Source organism: Lepidochelys kempii, chromosome 6, assembly GCF_965140265.1.
Source record: "Lepidochelys kempii isolate rLepKem1 chromosome 6, rLepKem1.hap2, whole genome shotgun sequence".
Taxonomy (NCBI): Eukaryota; Metazoa; Chordata; order Testudines; family Cheloniidae; genus Lepidochelys; species Lepidochelys kempii.
This window is the reverse complement of record NC_133261.1, coordinates 31,824,422-31,839,839: the sequence shown is the minus strand read 5'-3', so window position 1 is coordinate 31,839,839 and position 15,418 is coordinate 31,824,422. Positions and strand designations below refer to the sequence as shown.

Below are 15,418 nucleotides of genomic sequence, written 5' to 3'. Positions count from 1 at the left end.
CATTTTACATTGATGTTGAATCATTGACCATCTTTTCAGCTACTCCCACTGTCTCTAATGCATACATAAAAATTGGGAAGAGGTTATTAACTTTCCCTATTGTTAAGGCGAAATGTGCGTATTATGCTATTTCACCATTGAGGGGGGCCTGTTTATATGCAACATCCAGGATTGTAAAGACATTAACTACAACTGTGAAGTTAAAGTGTATTTAAACTCTATAGGGATGCTCTTATTCACAGCAAAGTGGCCTTAGTTTGCTTTAGCTAAATCACCTTTGAAGATGTATACACACAGAGAAAAATATGGTAGGAACCATTTTGATTTTAATATATTTGTCATTAGCTAATGCCTTTGGTTTGCCGAGTAAGGAAAATACATGTGAAATTTAAGAGAATTTTACTTCTTTGTGTCAGTAAGGGGGAAACTATTAGGATATTGTCCCAAAAGGAAACATCAACAAGAATCTACCAACAAAACTGCTGCCCTGCTACTGCTAATATTTGGCAGGTTTTCTCAATTAGGACTTTATTGAGCTGCCTTTTCTAGTCTCAGTGGCTGGCTTTCCTACAGTCTGAAATCCAGCTTCTGCCATGAGAAATTCCATCTAACACATAACTGTCAACAGTCTCATGCTGTCATGGTCTTCACCCGTACTCTGAATGGAACCAACATCCATGCAGCACCTCTGTGTTTTGGAGTATTCAACAGTCCATAGCTCTCACATCAACTCAGTCTGGTACATCTCTCCTAATTAAACCTTCCTGAAGGCGTGAGGTCAGTTTCTTCCCAGCTAGAATGTTTAGTAGCATTTATGTCCATAGTCAGGTTCTTTTAAACACAGGTGTGAGAGAGCTAAAGAAAGAGCAAAAATTTGACTGGCACACCTAGCTAAACTGGATGTTTTATTCACACTGACAAAATCAGGATTGAAAATCTTGGATCCTGCAACTAATTGCATGCTAGCAGACTATACACCTGCCCTGAGCCCCTCTGGCTTCTGTCCCAGCTTTTAGGCTCACGTTTCTTTCATAATCTTCATTTCATAGCTGTTCAGGTAATATTGTAGCACAGCAAGACACTTGCTAGATTGTTCTGTTAGTAACCATAGCTTATCCTTCAGCACCCATGTAATCTCTCAGGTGTGAAAATCTGCCTGCAGCTCCTCGGCTGGCACAACGTCTCAGCAGTGTGTTATATAAGGGAGTAGCTCTACGTACTTTATTGCATTCTTCCCTGCCAGGCCTAAGGAGCTCCAGGAAGTGACTGGACTGGCATCTCTTTGGGACCCACTACCCAGTCCAGGGGAAATGGGGGAGGAGAAACTGAGAACAAGCTACCAGTTAGTGATCCCTGAATCTCTGCCATAGCCCAGGTTATAGCAGCCTAAGGGCTACTCTAATTTGCTCCACTCCCTTCGCACCACATAACAGAGAATATGCCCCCAAAATATTGATTGCAGCCCCCAGCTTGGTGTGAATAGTATATTACAGTTAATGGTAAACTGATCTCTAATACTAACACACAGAAGAGTCTCTAATGGAAAAATCAATATGCTACAGGATGTAGCTGGCTTAATTCTGTAGGTGACCCTTTCCCCTCTGCATTCCTATGGAAAAAGTTCCCAGGAGTGGTATTAGACTTGACCATTGACTTACATAAGACTTAGCACATGCTTAATTGTATTGCTGGACCAGGGAAAGTGTGTTCAGGTCCTTGCACACTTGACGCTCCTAGGCTGTTACTGTGCACTGTTAAAGAGCAGCTGAGAACCACCCCAGAGGGGCTTTGTTATGAAAGATGCTCTATTAGTTTTAGATATTAGTATAATAGTGATAGGTAAATAAATTAACTTTGTACATAAGGATACAACCTTTCTGTAGTGTTGGTTTCTGCTACTATGTCAGCCCTACATTGTGAAATAGTTTCTACATCAGAATTGCATTTACATTCAAAGATAGGCACAAACTAGCGCCTCAAGAATCAGGTTATCTCCTCATGGCTGTACATGCATCCCCATTATTGCTAGAGATAGGAGCAACACTAAAAATGTGGTTGCAGGTACTCCTACGTTTTACAGAACAGCACCACTGATATTTATATACAAATACTTTAAAAAGTAACATGGAGACTGATGTCCTTCAGGAAGATGGAATTAAATAAATCACTGGCACTTCTAATCTAGGTCTCAGTTGTGTCAAGGATAGGTGCCCTAAATTACTACTAATCAAACATTTAAATTCAACCTTCATGATGAGGGTAGACCAAAGCCAGTATATTTTGAAAGCCCAAAGCAGGAGACAGAGAAATCTTGATCCCAGTCTTCTACTATAAAGTAAAAAGAGTCTGTCTTTGAAGAGAAAGCAAATGAACACGCATACATTCCATATAATTGCTGAGTGCACACTATTACAGTTCTTGCCACTATCAGTTTGTAGGTAGCATTAGCCCACAGTCTTTGGGAGATGGGGTACCCTTTTGAACAGGCAGAGCACTGGAATGACCTATCCCCCTCACTTCTTTGTACAATGGGGAGCACCTTGTGAGAAAGCACCATCACTACTACCCTCTACTCCAAAATTCCCCTATGAGAAGACGGTCAAGAAAGAATGCTTCCAATAAAAAGGGATCCGTTTTTCTCCCACCCTTCAGAAGTGAAGGAATTCTAGGGCCAAGGAAGTATGATATATAAGGTGCTCTCTAGCTTTAAACCACTGCTTTTTACACTCCCCCTTTTCTTGAAGAGGAGCCTGGCAACTTTATTCCTGAAAGTACAATTTTTAGGACAGCTTCAAAGCTAAAAGTCCTTCTACAGCTGTCGTTGGGGAATTCACATCAAAGAGGATACGCACACGTTGTTCCGATGTCAGCACTGACGGTTGGTGGAAATCTCTGTGGATTTACTACAGTCCCCAGAACAGAGATTAAATTATGCACTGAAGCTGCCTCTATAAACTGCAGGAGACAAAGAGAATAAGTGGCAGTGCACTTTCTCATAATCAAAGCCTGGCATCGTTATTTGCATTAGTTTCCTGTGAGCTGTCAGGGGAAAGTGAAAGGGACATGGTGTCAAGGGACAGAACAGAGTGCAATCTGGGTTTTAAAAGTGACATCAACTACATTTTTTTCCTGAATCTTTGAGAAATATCACCCAAAGAGTGTGTTTCTCTGGAGCACTGTTCCTGATGCTTCTATTCCCGGGGGAGAATTAAAAGTACAATATGAGACTATGTTAAAGGCCAACAGTTTCTGCTATATAATACATCCAGCTCTAAAGATGGCATTTAAGGTGTCTCCAAGCTCAGTGGGAAACAGCTGGAAAAGGAGAAAGAAGAATGAGATGTGGTGGATGACAGAAAAGAGACCTCCAATAAGTTATGGATCAGAAGTCAAATGTTCTAGGGCTGATCTGAATGGAACCTCCCTGTGTTTTGAGGTTTTCCCATTTGCTAATCTTGCCTAGCAGTTTCACTCTTTTTAGCCATTCCCAGTAGTGTGTCACACTAGAAAACAGTGTCTTGTAATCAGGTGATTTTCAGCTCTTTCCATATCAGACATAGGTTGCAAGCTACCCACATCAGAAACAACTCAAACTAGATTAAATAAAGCACAGAATGTTTTGCGGCTATAATACGGTGCAGAAATGGAAAGGGGTCCACAATCTGAATAGCTCCTTTTCATCCTAATATTTATTATTCTCGGTTTTCACACAAATGCAGGGTTCAAACCATCATGTTACTTATATGCACAAGGCAGAGATCTGCTATTCATGAAAGCTACAAAACTATAGTGTTATGGGTCTTGTTTATTATAACTATAAATAGTAACAACTTCTCTTTGAAATGCAATAGTTCATGTATTTTCAAGTGATAAGCATAACTAAAGAAGCAATCAGTGCATAAGTGACGTGCTCTATTTTATTTAGTGTGTTAAACAGCTGAAGCAGTTACTGCTATCCAAAGTAAGAAAAATACAAGCAGGTACTTGGTTTGTAATTTACTCTTTACTGAGGTCCTTGGATATAGCTTATTTACAGTCTACATAGCTTCAGGCTTGGTAACTTGTCAGGTAAAACTATAGCTTTAGGAAGCTCTCCTCCCTCATGGAGTCTGACTTTGAGAGAGACCTCAGACCTGATGAAGAAGCAGTCCACGCCCTACCTGATGGTTAGTTTCCTGCTGCTATTTTGCGGCACTGTCTTATTCTTTCTCATAACACAAAGATGTAGGAGGGTTAGCAAACTACATTCTGCTACTGTTGTAAGTCCTGTTCACTGGGCAAAGAGCAAAATGCAAGGAATCCATCAACAAGTTACAAATTGGAGACAAAAGGCGATTCTTGTAGACAATATCCATACAGGCAAAATAATCACTCAAAAGCAAGCAGCAGTTTCCTTTACCATCTCATATTATCCTCTTTCTTTTCATTTAGTTTTCATAGTAGTAAAGCTCTTAATGGTAACAAAAAATGCTTTTCATTAGAACACAGTTAAGAACATTCAACTTCTTTATTTCATTAAGTCTAATCTTATATGACCAGTCACTAAGGTTTGGAAGATAGACAAATTATGCTGTCAGAGTTTATATCTAGAGATAGACATGGGGGAAAAAAACAAACCAACCACACCCCTGCGCTCACAGCAAAATATAGGCAGTATTGTGTGTGTGTATATTTTTGTAATTTGTAGTTAACTGTGCTCAGTCCTATACATATGTATATATCCTTGATTGGGGCCTCTCATTAATAATGCAAATAAGTAATGACAGGTCACTGTTTTGGATTAATGCAAATATTTTAATACATCTAAAGTGATTTTGTGGAATCTCTCCCCTCATTAGTAAAGTCCGGATTTGAAAATATATTATCCTAATTCTCAACACACCGCTGCAAATTCCCCATAGTACTGGATCATTTAAGCTTGTAACTCATTTAATATGGGAAACACTTACATTTTCTACAACTATTGTACTCTACTGGGTTCTCTTACCTTGCCGGCTGGTCCTTCAGCATCTTCATGAGCAGCTCCTCTTCATTTTTCTGTTTCTGTCCCTCAGAGTTTGGTTCTTAGTCTTCCTCTTTATTACATCTGTGCTACCATGGCTTCAGTTACCCCCTTTGTGCAATTAACTCCAAATTCTTCTTTGGATCCCACAACTTCCATCCCTTTCCTCTGTCTCACATTTCTAACTCTCAAATACTCCTTTGTCCTGTGAAACTCCAGATTTTCAAAACAAATTATTTTCCCCACTAATCCATCTCCCCATCTCCTTTCTTGATACCACCTACATCCTACTACCTTCCCCTAATTCCCAGCTCATCACTTTGGTGACATCATTGACTTCTCTCTCCTTCCCCTCTGCTTCCAATTTCTTGGTAAGTCCCTCAATAGTTCCACATTGTCACCACCTTGCCCCTCCCTTTGTCTCCATATCCCACTCCTATAAAAAACTCTTTTCACACCTTGGTCATCTCAACTTTATCATATCTTTCTCCTACCAGGCCTCTCTTTTCTCACATTCCCTCTCCAGGCTAACTGAAGTCCAACAGGTAGAGTCATCTTTCTTCCCTCTCCTTGAATCCTTTTACTAGCATCCTGCTTTACCACTCAATTCACATTCCTCATCCTTACCTTAAGGATCCTACTCAATCTTGCTAGCAACTAGATCTCTGCTCTTATTTCCTCCAAATCCTTTTATTTTACTGCTCCCATACTCATCTCCCATACTCAATAAACCTCCCCTTTAATACCCACAACCTCTTGAAAAAGCCTTCCATTCTTAGGGCATCAAGAACCTCCCACTCCCCTCACCCCCCCTCCCGCCCCACTCCATCTTTCAAGCTCACGTTTTCCAAGAATTCTTTGTAACATGTTCTCACCAATAGTGTTTTTACACCTTAGCTGAAATTGTTGTCCAATGTTGTTTTTTGTTTGTCCTTCTATAGGTCTGTAAAGCACCGTGTACGTTCATGGTGCTCTAAGTGAGTACTAAGGTGCTCATTTAATAGTATAATAGTTATAATAGTATAACACACTTTTTTAATTCCTAGGATTCTACATGGTACATTTTTGTATTTTTAATTTGTTTTCTACCTAGAGTCCAAAGTTTTTCTGCCATATTCCAATAATTTATAGTATGCTTCACAATTTTATTTTTTTCTCCTTAGGTTTACCTGTAGTTTAACATTCAAAGTATGGTTGTGGCACAGAATACCTTAACAGGCTTATATTAAAAATGCCCTTTAAAATTCCAAAGCTTTGAACTAAAAGCAATATCTCAAGAAGTTTTCATGAAAAGTTCATCTCAGTTGGTTCAATTCAGCTACACTTAGATGCACCTTTTCAGATAATAGAAAAAAAGTGTAAAGGGGTCAGACTCAATCAATACAGTTGTTCAAACAGAATTCCAGTCACTGTGATGTGTGTACATTTTGTGCTTTTCCTTTGTACTGTTCCACTATGAAGAAAGGTTGCTTTTGCTAGCATAGCAATAAAAGTCTTAGCCTTTTGAATACAGCCAACTAACCAATGGGAATGTTTACCAGGTGTGGAAAAATATAGCAATTTTTCATGTCTTTCCTGTGCATGTCTCTTTCTTTTTATAACTATGCAATCCACACATCTTCTACACAAGCAAATGCTTTAAAATACCCAAAGACAGACATAAATCAGAGAAGCAAAGCCTCAGAACGTACCTCATAAGTTTGTTTTTTGTTTTGTTTTTGTTTTCATTTTTGAGACTTAGAAATCAACTAAGTAAATAGCATGAGTTGAAAATAAAGCTGGAAGCAATACCTAAAAGATGACATAAGCATTATATTGTATATAGATTCAAAACAGCAATCCTTGAGCAGATTTCAGCCATTTAAATCAACTTTACTCAGGCTTTGTCATTTTTTTTAAACAGTAAAGGTTTGGTAATTTTATGAACTTGCGGGTGGCAGAGCCATATATAACAATATTCCACACAAATGAGATTTTCTAGAATAAAATCCGCTAAACTAATATGACTGGTGAAAAAAATCTCTCCAATACAGCTTGCTCCTTGTGGGTGTTTCTGGCTGTCCTGGATTAAATTAGTTTTTAGTGTTTATCACCACTATTACTCTCCATTCCCTTGAAGAGCTGGAGTTAATCCAGAGGGGGCAATGTCATCACCAAAACTTCCTAGTAGTCTCCCACACAACTGCAAAACTAGAGCAATGAGAAGGAAAATAAACAAAAGGAGTTCCTGTTCAGTTAAAAAAAAATGTAGACTAATGACAGGTCTGAGGATAACAAGGCCGAGGGTGTTGTGAATTTGTAACCTGTCATCAGTGCAACCACTTTGTAATGTAACAAACTAAAAACACATACAGGTGTAAAGGAAGAAAGATGAGAGTCTTTAGATTAAAAAAAAATACATACACTGAATTTTTGCTCGGTGTAAAAACTATGCAGATTAATTACAAACTAGCTCCTCCAAAAGAAAAATATTTGTCTAATATTTTTAATCAGAATGAAAAAAACCTCTCTTTATTCCAACTATTTTATGACTGTAATTGAATGGTGTCTGATCTAAAAGATACCACTCTGAATACATCATAATTTTCTAGGTTTGATGCTCGTGATGGCTGCTGTATAAGTACATAAATAAGACTGTTTTGGTGAATAAATGCAAAATGAAATTGAAAAAAGAAAACAACCACCATCATCCCCAAACAGAGTGGTCACCAAATAGCTCATTAGCATATCTATATTTAAATAAGGGCTTTAAAAAGTGTCATACTTGGGGATATTTTTGCCAAAATATGGGATTAATTATGGACATATAAATTGCTTTATCTCAGACCAAGAGTTTTCAAGGTCAGTTTATTATTCAAAACATTAATGGTATGTGTGTTAAGGGTGAAATCCTTGCATCTCATATGAAGCTCAAGTAAGCAGGTCGTTTATGAATGATGTACATGGCAGAGGAGGAGAATATGAACAGTCTCATCACAACCTGTAGAGCACCTGCACAACTTCTATGACAACCAGCTGTGCTTCTCTCCCCTCCCCCCCCCCCGCCCAACACCCACCCCAAAAGACAACAGACAAGTGGAATTTTTGGTCAGTGGGTTGTAGTAGTTCACGAACCCACTGGCTGCACCCCCTCCCCCCCACAGCATAGCCCACACACTTCCCCGTTCTGCATCAATAATATATGTGTTTGGTTTTTTTGGTTTTTTTTTTTTTTTACAGAACCATGACACATCACAAATCCCTATGGCTGAGGGTTCCTTCCCCACAAATGGGACAAGGGTTTCATAAGCATGTCAGCTTTGTGTTTCCTCTTCACACATTTGAAGTCAAATATTTACGTAAACTCTCTGAAGTTCACAATATCAATCCTGTATGACAAAAAGATCTAGATTTTCTTTTTTAAAAGTTATTGACTGTTTGTTCCCTACATTCCATTGTAGTAAGTAATGCAAGTTTAAGAAGAAAGTCAAGAACTAAAAACCTCCAGTAGTCTGTATCAAACCCATGTCATTTGAAGGCACTGTCATAGTACAAATTGACTCTCACCTGCTATTACAAGAAGTCTTAAATTCCAGTTGGTTTCCAGACATTTTATTGATTAATTTCTGTCCATACATCACACAAGCGACAGCATGATGTTTACAGGATTAGAGATGCGGAGTGGCAGTTTTTGCATACAGAATATGTAAATTACTCTAGCTACTTTAATTTCATACTGTACCAAGTGTCAAGAATTTGGCAGTTGAGAAAACTCTAAAATAGGAAAGATCAACATTTAGGTCCCAATTCAGGAAAGCCTGTACTTAAGTGCTTTCCTGAATAGAGATGGACGTAAGCATATATTTAAGAGCCACCCTAAATTCAGCACTTGGTACACAGGAGGCCTGATTCAAATCCTATATAAGTAAATGGAAAAACTCCCATGGACAACAATGGGCTTTGGGTCAGAACCAGGGAGAGCAAAATGTAATTAACAGAGATTTTAAAAACAATGTTGAAAATGATCAAGAGGACAGCTGACAAGACAAAAGCAGTAGGAGTGTTATGTTAATATTTTAATCTGTACATACACCATTTACCCCAAACTGTTACATTTTATTTAAATTAACATTTTATTGCAAAATATTCATTTAATTTCTTTTCCTGTTTTATAAAGGCAAAAATAAAAATTTTATTTTGGCAAAATGTTATGAAGCTGACACGGGCAGTACTGAGTTAGTTAAAAATAGACTGCATTTTCTAAATATATTTCTTAAGAATAGCTTCTGAGTATCGTAAAAATACAATATGAATTTTTATTTTATGCATTTTAAACAAATGTGAAGCTCAATCCATTTAGTTTCTTTTTAAACCCATTATTTGACTGCAGCAAAGAAACAGAAGTTAAAAGTCTCGCAAAACACTGCAAAGTATTTGTGAATCATTCCTGTCTTAGCACTGGACTCAACTAAAAATTACACAATATTGTGCGATTTTTGCATGCCTTATACTGAAAGTGTATACATACTTTTTTCAAGTAAAAAAGCAACAGCAATTCATTTAAACTCATTTTCTTCATATGTAACTGGCCAACTCGTCACCCTATACCCAAGCAAAATATCAGACTTGAAAGTTTTGGCAAAATTAAGCACCAGTTGAATTTACATACAAAATTAGCAAGTGCCACATTGCATTATTTCTGTTGTTTCCATGATAAAAAGCAATATGTGATGTTTTGCATTAATTAAAGCAATTAAATATTATATATATTTACTAGTAAAATCACACATTCTATTAACATTTTATTGCTTACTTCACACATTAGAATTAAAATTTCTTTTACTTTCCAGTCCTCTTAAGAAAAAATATATCTTTTTAGCATCTTGTTACTGATGGGGACAGTGCTATTGTCAATGCTAACACACTGGGTACTGATATTTGAAAATTAACTACATGGAATTAAAAAATATAGATGAGTTAGCAGCTGAGTGCCATAATTTTGTTCATTATGTGCAAACATGATGGTTACTAACATTTAGAAATGGAAGCTGAGACCTTTGCTATTTCTTATTTAAAGGGCACATGAGAGTGATCAATTTTGCCAAAAAAAGAAGAAAATTCTCAGTAAACTTCTCACTTGAGTTAGCTTTACCCAAATGCCATGATGTGCTTCCAAGATTATTTGATTTACATTTTGTCAAGAGGCTGTACGATATGCATCTGAACTTGAGGGTGAAGCAGTAATATTTTGTAAAGTCTGTGTAAGCAGCTTTTTTTAAAAAACGAACTCAGCCCTTGATTAAAAAAATCTAAAATATATTCTGTTTCTAAAAATACATCAGTATTATACAGAGTATGTCAAAAGTGCCATTTATTTATATAAAAAGTCTGAACTAAAACAATGCCAAACTAAAATGATTTAAATTTATTTGTTTTTCATAGAAAATCCCTCTATTATTCTCTGAATTTGTTTTTGAAAAATTCTGTGATCAGCTGATGAGTATCTTCCGAGAAGCTGGTGTCATGAAGACATTCTTTCTTCCACGCTCTGGCATCAGATGGTTGTTGGCTTGTATCTTATGTCAATGTTCCATTACTGCTTTGGCTGGTATGAATTAAAACAAAATGCAGTCAAATGCGGTAGCGTAGGCTGATGCCAACCAGTACACATTTTCAGAAAAACATGGTTTTGTATTGCAGCCCTCAGTAAGGTAGGATGGATAATAGATATTTAAAATTGTCTGACCAATTATTACTTGATGCCATTGAGATTCTGGATGATGTCCACTGATCTAGAAGCATCATTGTAAGCCCCTAATGTAATGGCTAAAATTATTAGATTCTTTCCTTAACTCTGTCCCTTAAAGAGAATGTGAACTTTGAATGTGAGTTTTTGTGGTAGTTCCCTAGTACAAGTTCACTGTTGGTATCTGGGGACAGTGCTTTTATTTTTTGCACTCTTTTGAAAAGTTCAAGGCCAGATTCTGATACTCTTACTCATGGAAAAACACCTCACTCCAGGTGTAATCCGGTTTGACTTTAACAGGACTACTAGAAGTCTCAGGTGCCATTCAGTTTGAGCAAGGGTGGTGGAATCAGGCCCTCCAAATCGGAAAGTGAACTAGGCAGACATTAGTCCACTTCCATCATGGTCCCCTGCTGCTCTGAGTGATGTCAGAACAACTTTACCGCTGTCAGTCTATCATTTGTGATGCACCTTGCTGAAGGCAAGTCACCTTTTACGACGGTCAGGTCCACTACTGCAGCCACTCTGAGCAGAACTCCTATTGACATAAACTGATGTGTGCGCAGTGTTGGGCCTTTCTAGAGCTTTTCTAAGTATGGAGATTTCTTAACTCTGAGAAGTGCTAGTCTCAAAAGTACTCCAAAACACAAAACCATGGTAGCCAGAAACTACTCTTTTAAAGATGTTCAGTCACACTTACTACTAAACTTATTTCATGTACTTTTATACAATCATATGAGAGAAAACTAGCCCATCTGAAAGCAGGAAGACAAGAATGAATTAATAGTAAATTCTGGAGATACAGTGAGTGCCAAATCAGAATACTGTCAGTATTATGATATATTTAACTATTGGTAAGTATTTCCCATTTTAAGTATAGGGAATAATGCAAATACCACCGAAATGGGCAGTAAATGTTCGTTTTTAATGGTGGTGGAATAAATGTCCTTTTTAAATATGGTGCCCACAACACTTGCAGCTAAGAACTAACCTAAACGAGCAGCAAACATTATCATTCGATTAGTATAATAATTTAATGGGAAACCACTGAATGCATGGCATTAGTCAAACAAACTACTGTAAAGTTAATTACACAAGGCCAGCTTGTCTCAAACTAATCTTTAATTTTAGTTTCTTCAAAAATGTACCTGATTTTGTCCCCACAAAATTGCATGTAGACCCAAAACTGCCTGTGTACGAGGGTTCCCATTTTTGCAGGTACGGTGCTCAACAGAGGTGTGTGCCACTTTGCAGGTGACAACACATGCGCACATTTTCAATCCTGGAAATTGTTGCTGAAAATGTGGCCCCAAATTTGCCAATAGCATTTACATTTTAGTTTTTCTTTTGCCACACGAAGATGATCAAAATAACCTTTACTTATTTTTAACCTACAGCAATCACCTTAAAGGCTTCTGCTAGCTCATGTATTAGTTCGAAAGTAGCAATATTTACTGTCTGAGAACAGAGTCTTCTGGTCACTGAAAACTGCATGCATGCATTAATGTGGATAAATTTTACGTTATTGTAGTAAAAAGTGTTAGTTTTTGACAAAGTTAAAGCAAAGATGTAATGACAAATTAGACATGCAAGAGCAGTTAGTTCTTACTTTTAAGGTGTTTAGACAAATGTGTAGTGAAATCCATTGCTTAAGGGGGAGTGAGGTGGCTGTGGTACAGAAGGTGAGGGTGCTTTAGATGGGTAGGTCAACTGGTGAGCTAGAAGGGATCACACACACAGGAATTAGGTAGCATAATTAAACATACATATTACAATAGAGCCACCTTAACTATCTAACTACTACATGAAAAGGAAACACTGCACCAGATAAGTAATGCAATGGGGTGTTAAAATTATTTTCGTTACACACTATTTAACATCTCCACCTGTTTCTGTATCTTTCAGTCACATTAAAAGCAGAAATGGTTTATTTTCACAATACACAAAATAAGGAAAACCCATATTAATATGAAGCTCATTGGAACAACATGGCAAAAAACATTGATTTACACCAGTCAAACTCTATACACAAAATCTGAAATCCCAGGATAGCACTGATACTGTACTTGTTAGTCCAGTTTCATAATTTGACTGAAGTTACACTGGTATAAATGGGCAGAAAGCAAGAAGATGTACAGCAAATAGGAAGGTGAAAAAATACTTTACAGCAAAATAAATATAGTTTGTAACTTAATTAATAAATTATACGAGAAGTCAAATGTCTTTTTAAGGCCTCAGCTTGAGGCATCCTCTGACTATAATGTATGCTCAAAATAGAATGCTTTTTCTATATACAATGCACAGAAATAATGTTACACTAGAAGACATGAAATCCTGATTTCTTGGCATAATATTAAAGACTCAACTAATTTCTATGCTAAGCTCTGCCTTTACAGTCATGGAGGGAAAAGGGTACCGTTCAGTTCAAACTGCTATTTGAGAAGTGGCTTTTTGATACTTGATCTCACAGATTTCATCCATGATGTACAGATTGACGAGAGATTCATATTCATTTTCAGGAGTGGAGGAACTTTGCAGTTGAAGGTTGTGGCTTGCCTGGGTATCAGCAGCTCACATTTTATATTACCATTTATTATTTTATAGCATCCTAGATGCATCACAAAAAGTATAACTTGGAAAAATGTCAGAAACAAACCTTACAGTAAAATTGTACAAGGCAATCTTTATACTAAATCTAGGCATTATGGGTAGGATTTTCAAAAGTGCTCAGAATGGGCCTAACTGTGTTCCCTGGGGATTTTACCATTGACATCCCTGGAGCAAGATTAGGCCAGCACCAAGAGTCTTTGAAAACCCCACCCTTAAATCCAGACCTAGAAAATAGAACAAACATGAACAGATATCCAACTGTGCAAAGAAGTAATAAAAATCCTGTGGTGCTCTTTTTAACTGGCCCGATCAGCCAATATCAATTTCTGAAGGCTCAAACACCTAAATTATTTTCATTCTGAAAGAATATATTGTCATTACTTTCACTAACTCTTACTATTTTTTTTTAATTCATTAACATTAGCTCTGGATTGAGGGCTACTGAAAGGTGAAACCACAGCAATCTCAGTTATAGAAGAGGAACATTTTGGTCCCCATCATGTGGATGCAGGGAGCAACTTATGTGGCTCTCCTTACAGGATTGGGCCCTTAGATGGTAAAAGAAAGAAAACAGAGAAAAGAGAAAAAAGGAAAGAGACTATTGATAGTTGAAATAAGTTTTTCAGGAAGCATTTAAGATGTTCTAGGGACTATATATAATAAATGTTTGTGGGAATTTTGTTTTCCTGAATTTCTAACAATTTTGTTGGCACCCACGTAAGCCCTACTTTTTCAGTTTGATATAAAAGAAGTTAAACTGTAATAATAAAAATGTAACAGCTATTTTTGTGGGCTAGGAATTTGATCTCCAGCAATCTTATGATTTAGTGCATTTACAATGTCTCCCCTCTTCCACACAAGCACTCATTCTTCTCAGATTGGGGGAGAATGTGTTGTGGTTCCTACATCCTTACTCACCGATGAGCAATTTTCCCCTTTCATAGATATGGAGACTTTAGGTCTTTGTATTCAGTTTTTAGTGTTTTGTTTGTTTGTTTTAACTGAATGGCCCTTTTATTGCCAAGCATCCAAGTGCTGTCTTTCGTCCTCAATGAATCATCCTATCCTCCCAAATCAGTTGCCATGAAAATATCTTTCCTGAAGCAAAGATGATGTAATGTATAGCTTCCTCTTAAACTACACACAAAATCTCTCCAAATAGTCAAAACTCATAACCCCCAAAATAACATTCCCCCCCTAAAAAAAAAATCAGCCTCCCCTCAAGGTTTGCTGCCACTGTGTCTTTGAATACATAGCCTTATTCAATAAAAGGAAATCGTGTGTGTTTCTATGGATGAACATTATATGTCCAGTTATTGAAATCATCTATCTTAAATGCAGTGGTCTCCAGTGCTTGGGTGGCAAGTGCCATTCATACTGACAATTGCAGTTGAGAAACATGTTTTTCCCCCCATCAGAGTTGAAATAATTTCCATTATTCCAATTCTCCACTAGAAGAGTTGGCAGTGCCAATTACAAATGAATAGTCAGATACTTGGAACAACAACTATTAACATGTTAACTGTCCTATTTGATACAGTTCTGCTGACATTTTCTAAGTTAACAAATATTTCAAACGTAATGAAAGCAAGAGTGCAGTTCCCATTTTCAATGATGACACACACTATAAAGAACCCACTGTCATCACCAGGCAAAGAGCACCCTTGCCTGGTTGGTCTGTTCTGATCACTAAACTTGTTCATGAGACAGGAACATACAGTAAGCCAATTTTGCAATAACTTCTTCAGCATTATAAGGGCATCATAGTGATTATAGTTAAAGTCGCAGGTGATTTTCTGTTATCCCAGTCACTGAACCCCTTTAATTTTTCTTTAAAAAAAGCTCTTCTGGCCTAGCGTTTTTCTGGTTTAGCCTCAGCTCAACTGATTTATTTACTTTTCTTTAGCAACATACAAAGATGTTTAACAAGAAAGTTTCAAATACCATGTCATTTGGCAAGGTTCAGCAGTGATGGTATCTATCAACATCCCAAACAAAATGTCAGCGCTCTGTTTCCCTTTAACCAATTTCTCTCTGCATTTTTTCCATTCACAGTAATGTTTTAAATAAGTGTAGAAAAC

General features: G+C 37.2%; 1 protein-coding gene across 8 annotated transcripts in view; it reads right to left on the bottom strand.

Annotated features, from left to right (window-relative positions):
* Positions 1-9,044: 9,044 nt before the first annotated feature.
* Positions 9,045-15,418, bottom strand: part of PLEKHA7 (pleckstrin homology domain containing A7) — a 276,128-nt gene continuing 269,754 nt past the window's right edge. For 7 of the 8 annotated variants that reach the window (XM_073347395.1, XM_073347396.1, XM_073347397.1 and 4 more), the window contains 2 exons: positions 12,337-12,445; positions 9,045-10,586 (listed from right to left, as the gene is read on the bottom strand). In XM_073347395.1, the coding sequence (XP_073203496.1) occupies positions 12,348-12,445 (98 nt within the window). In that variant the 3' untranslated portion in view covers positions 9,045-10,586; positions 12,337-12,347. The remainder of the gene's footprint in view (positions 10,587-12,336; positions 12,446-15,418) is intronic. The other variant, XM_073347399.1, reaches the window with a different exon arrangement.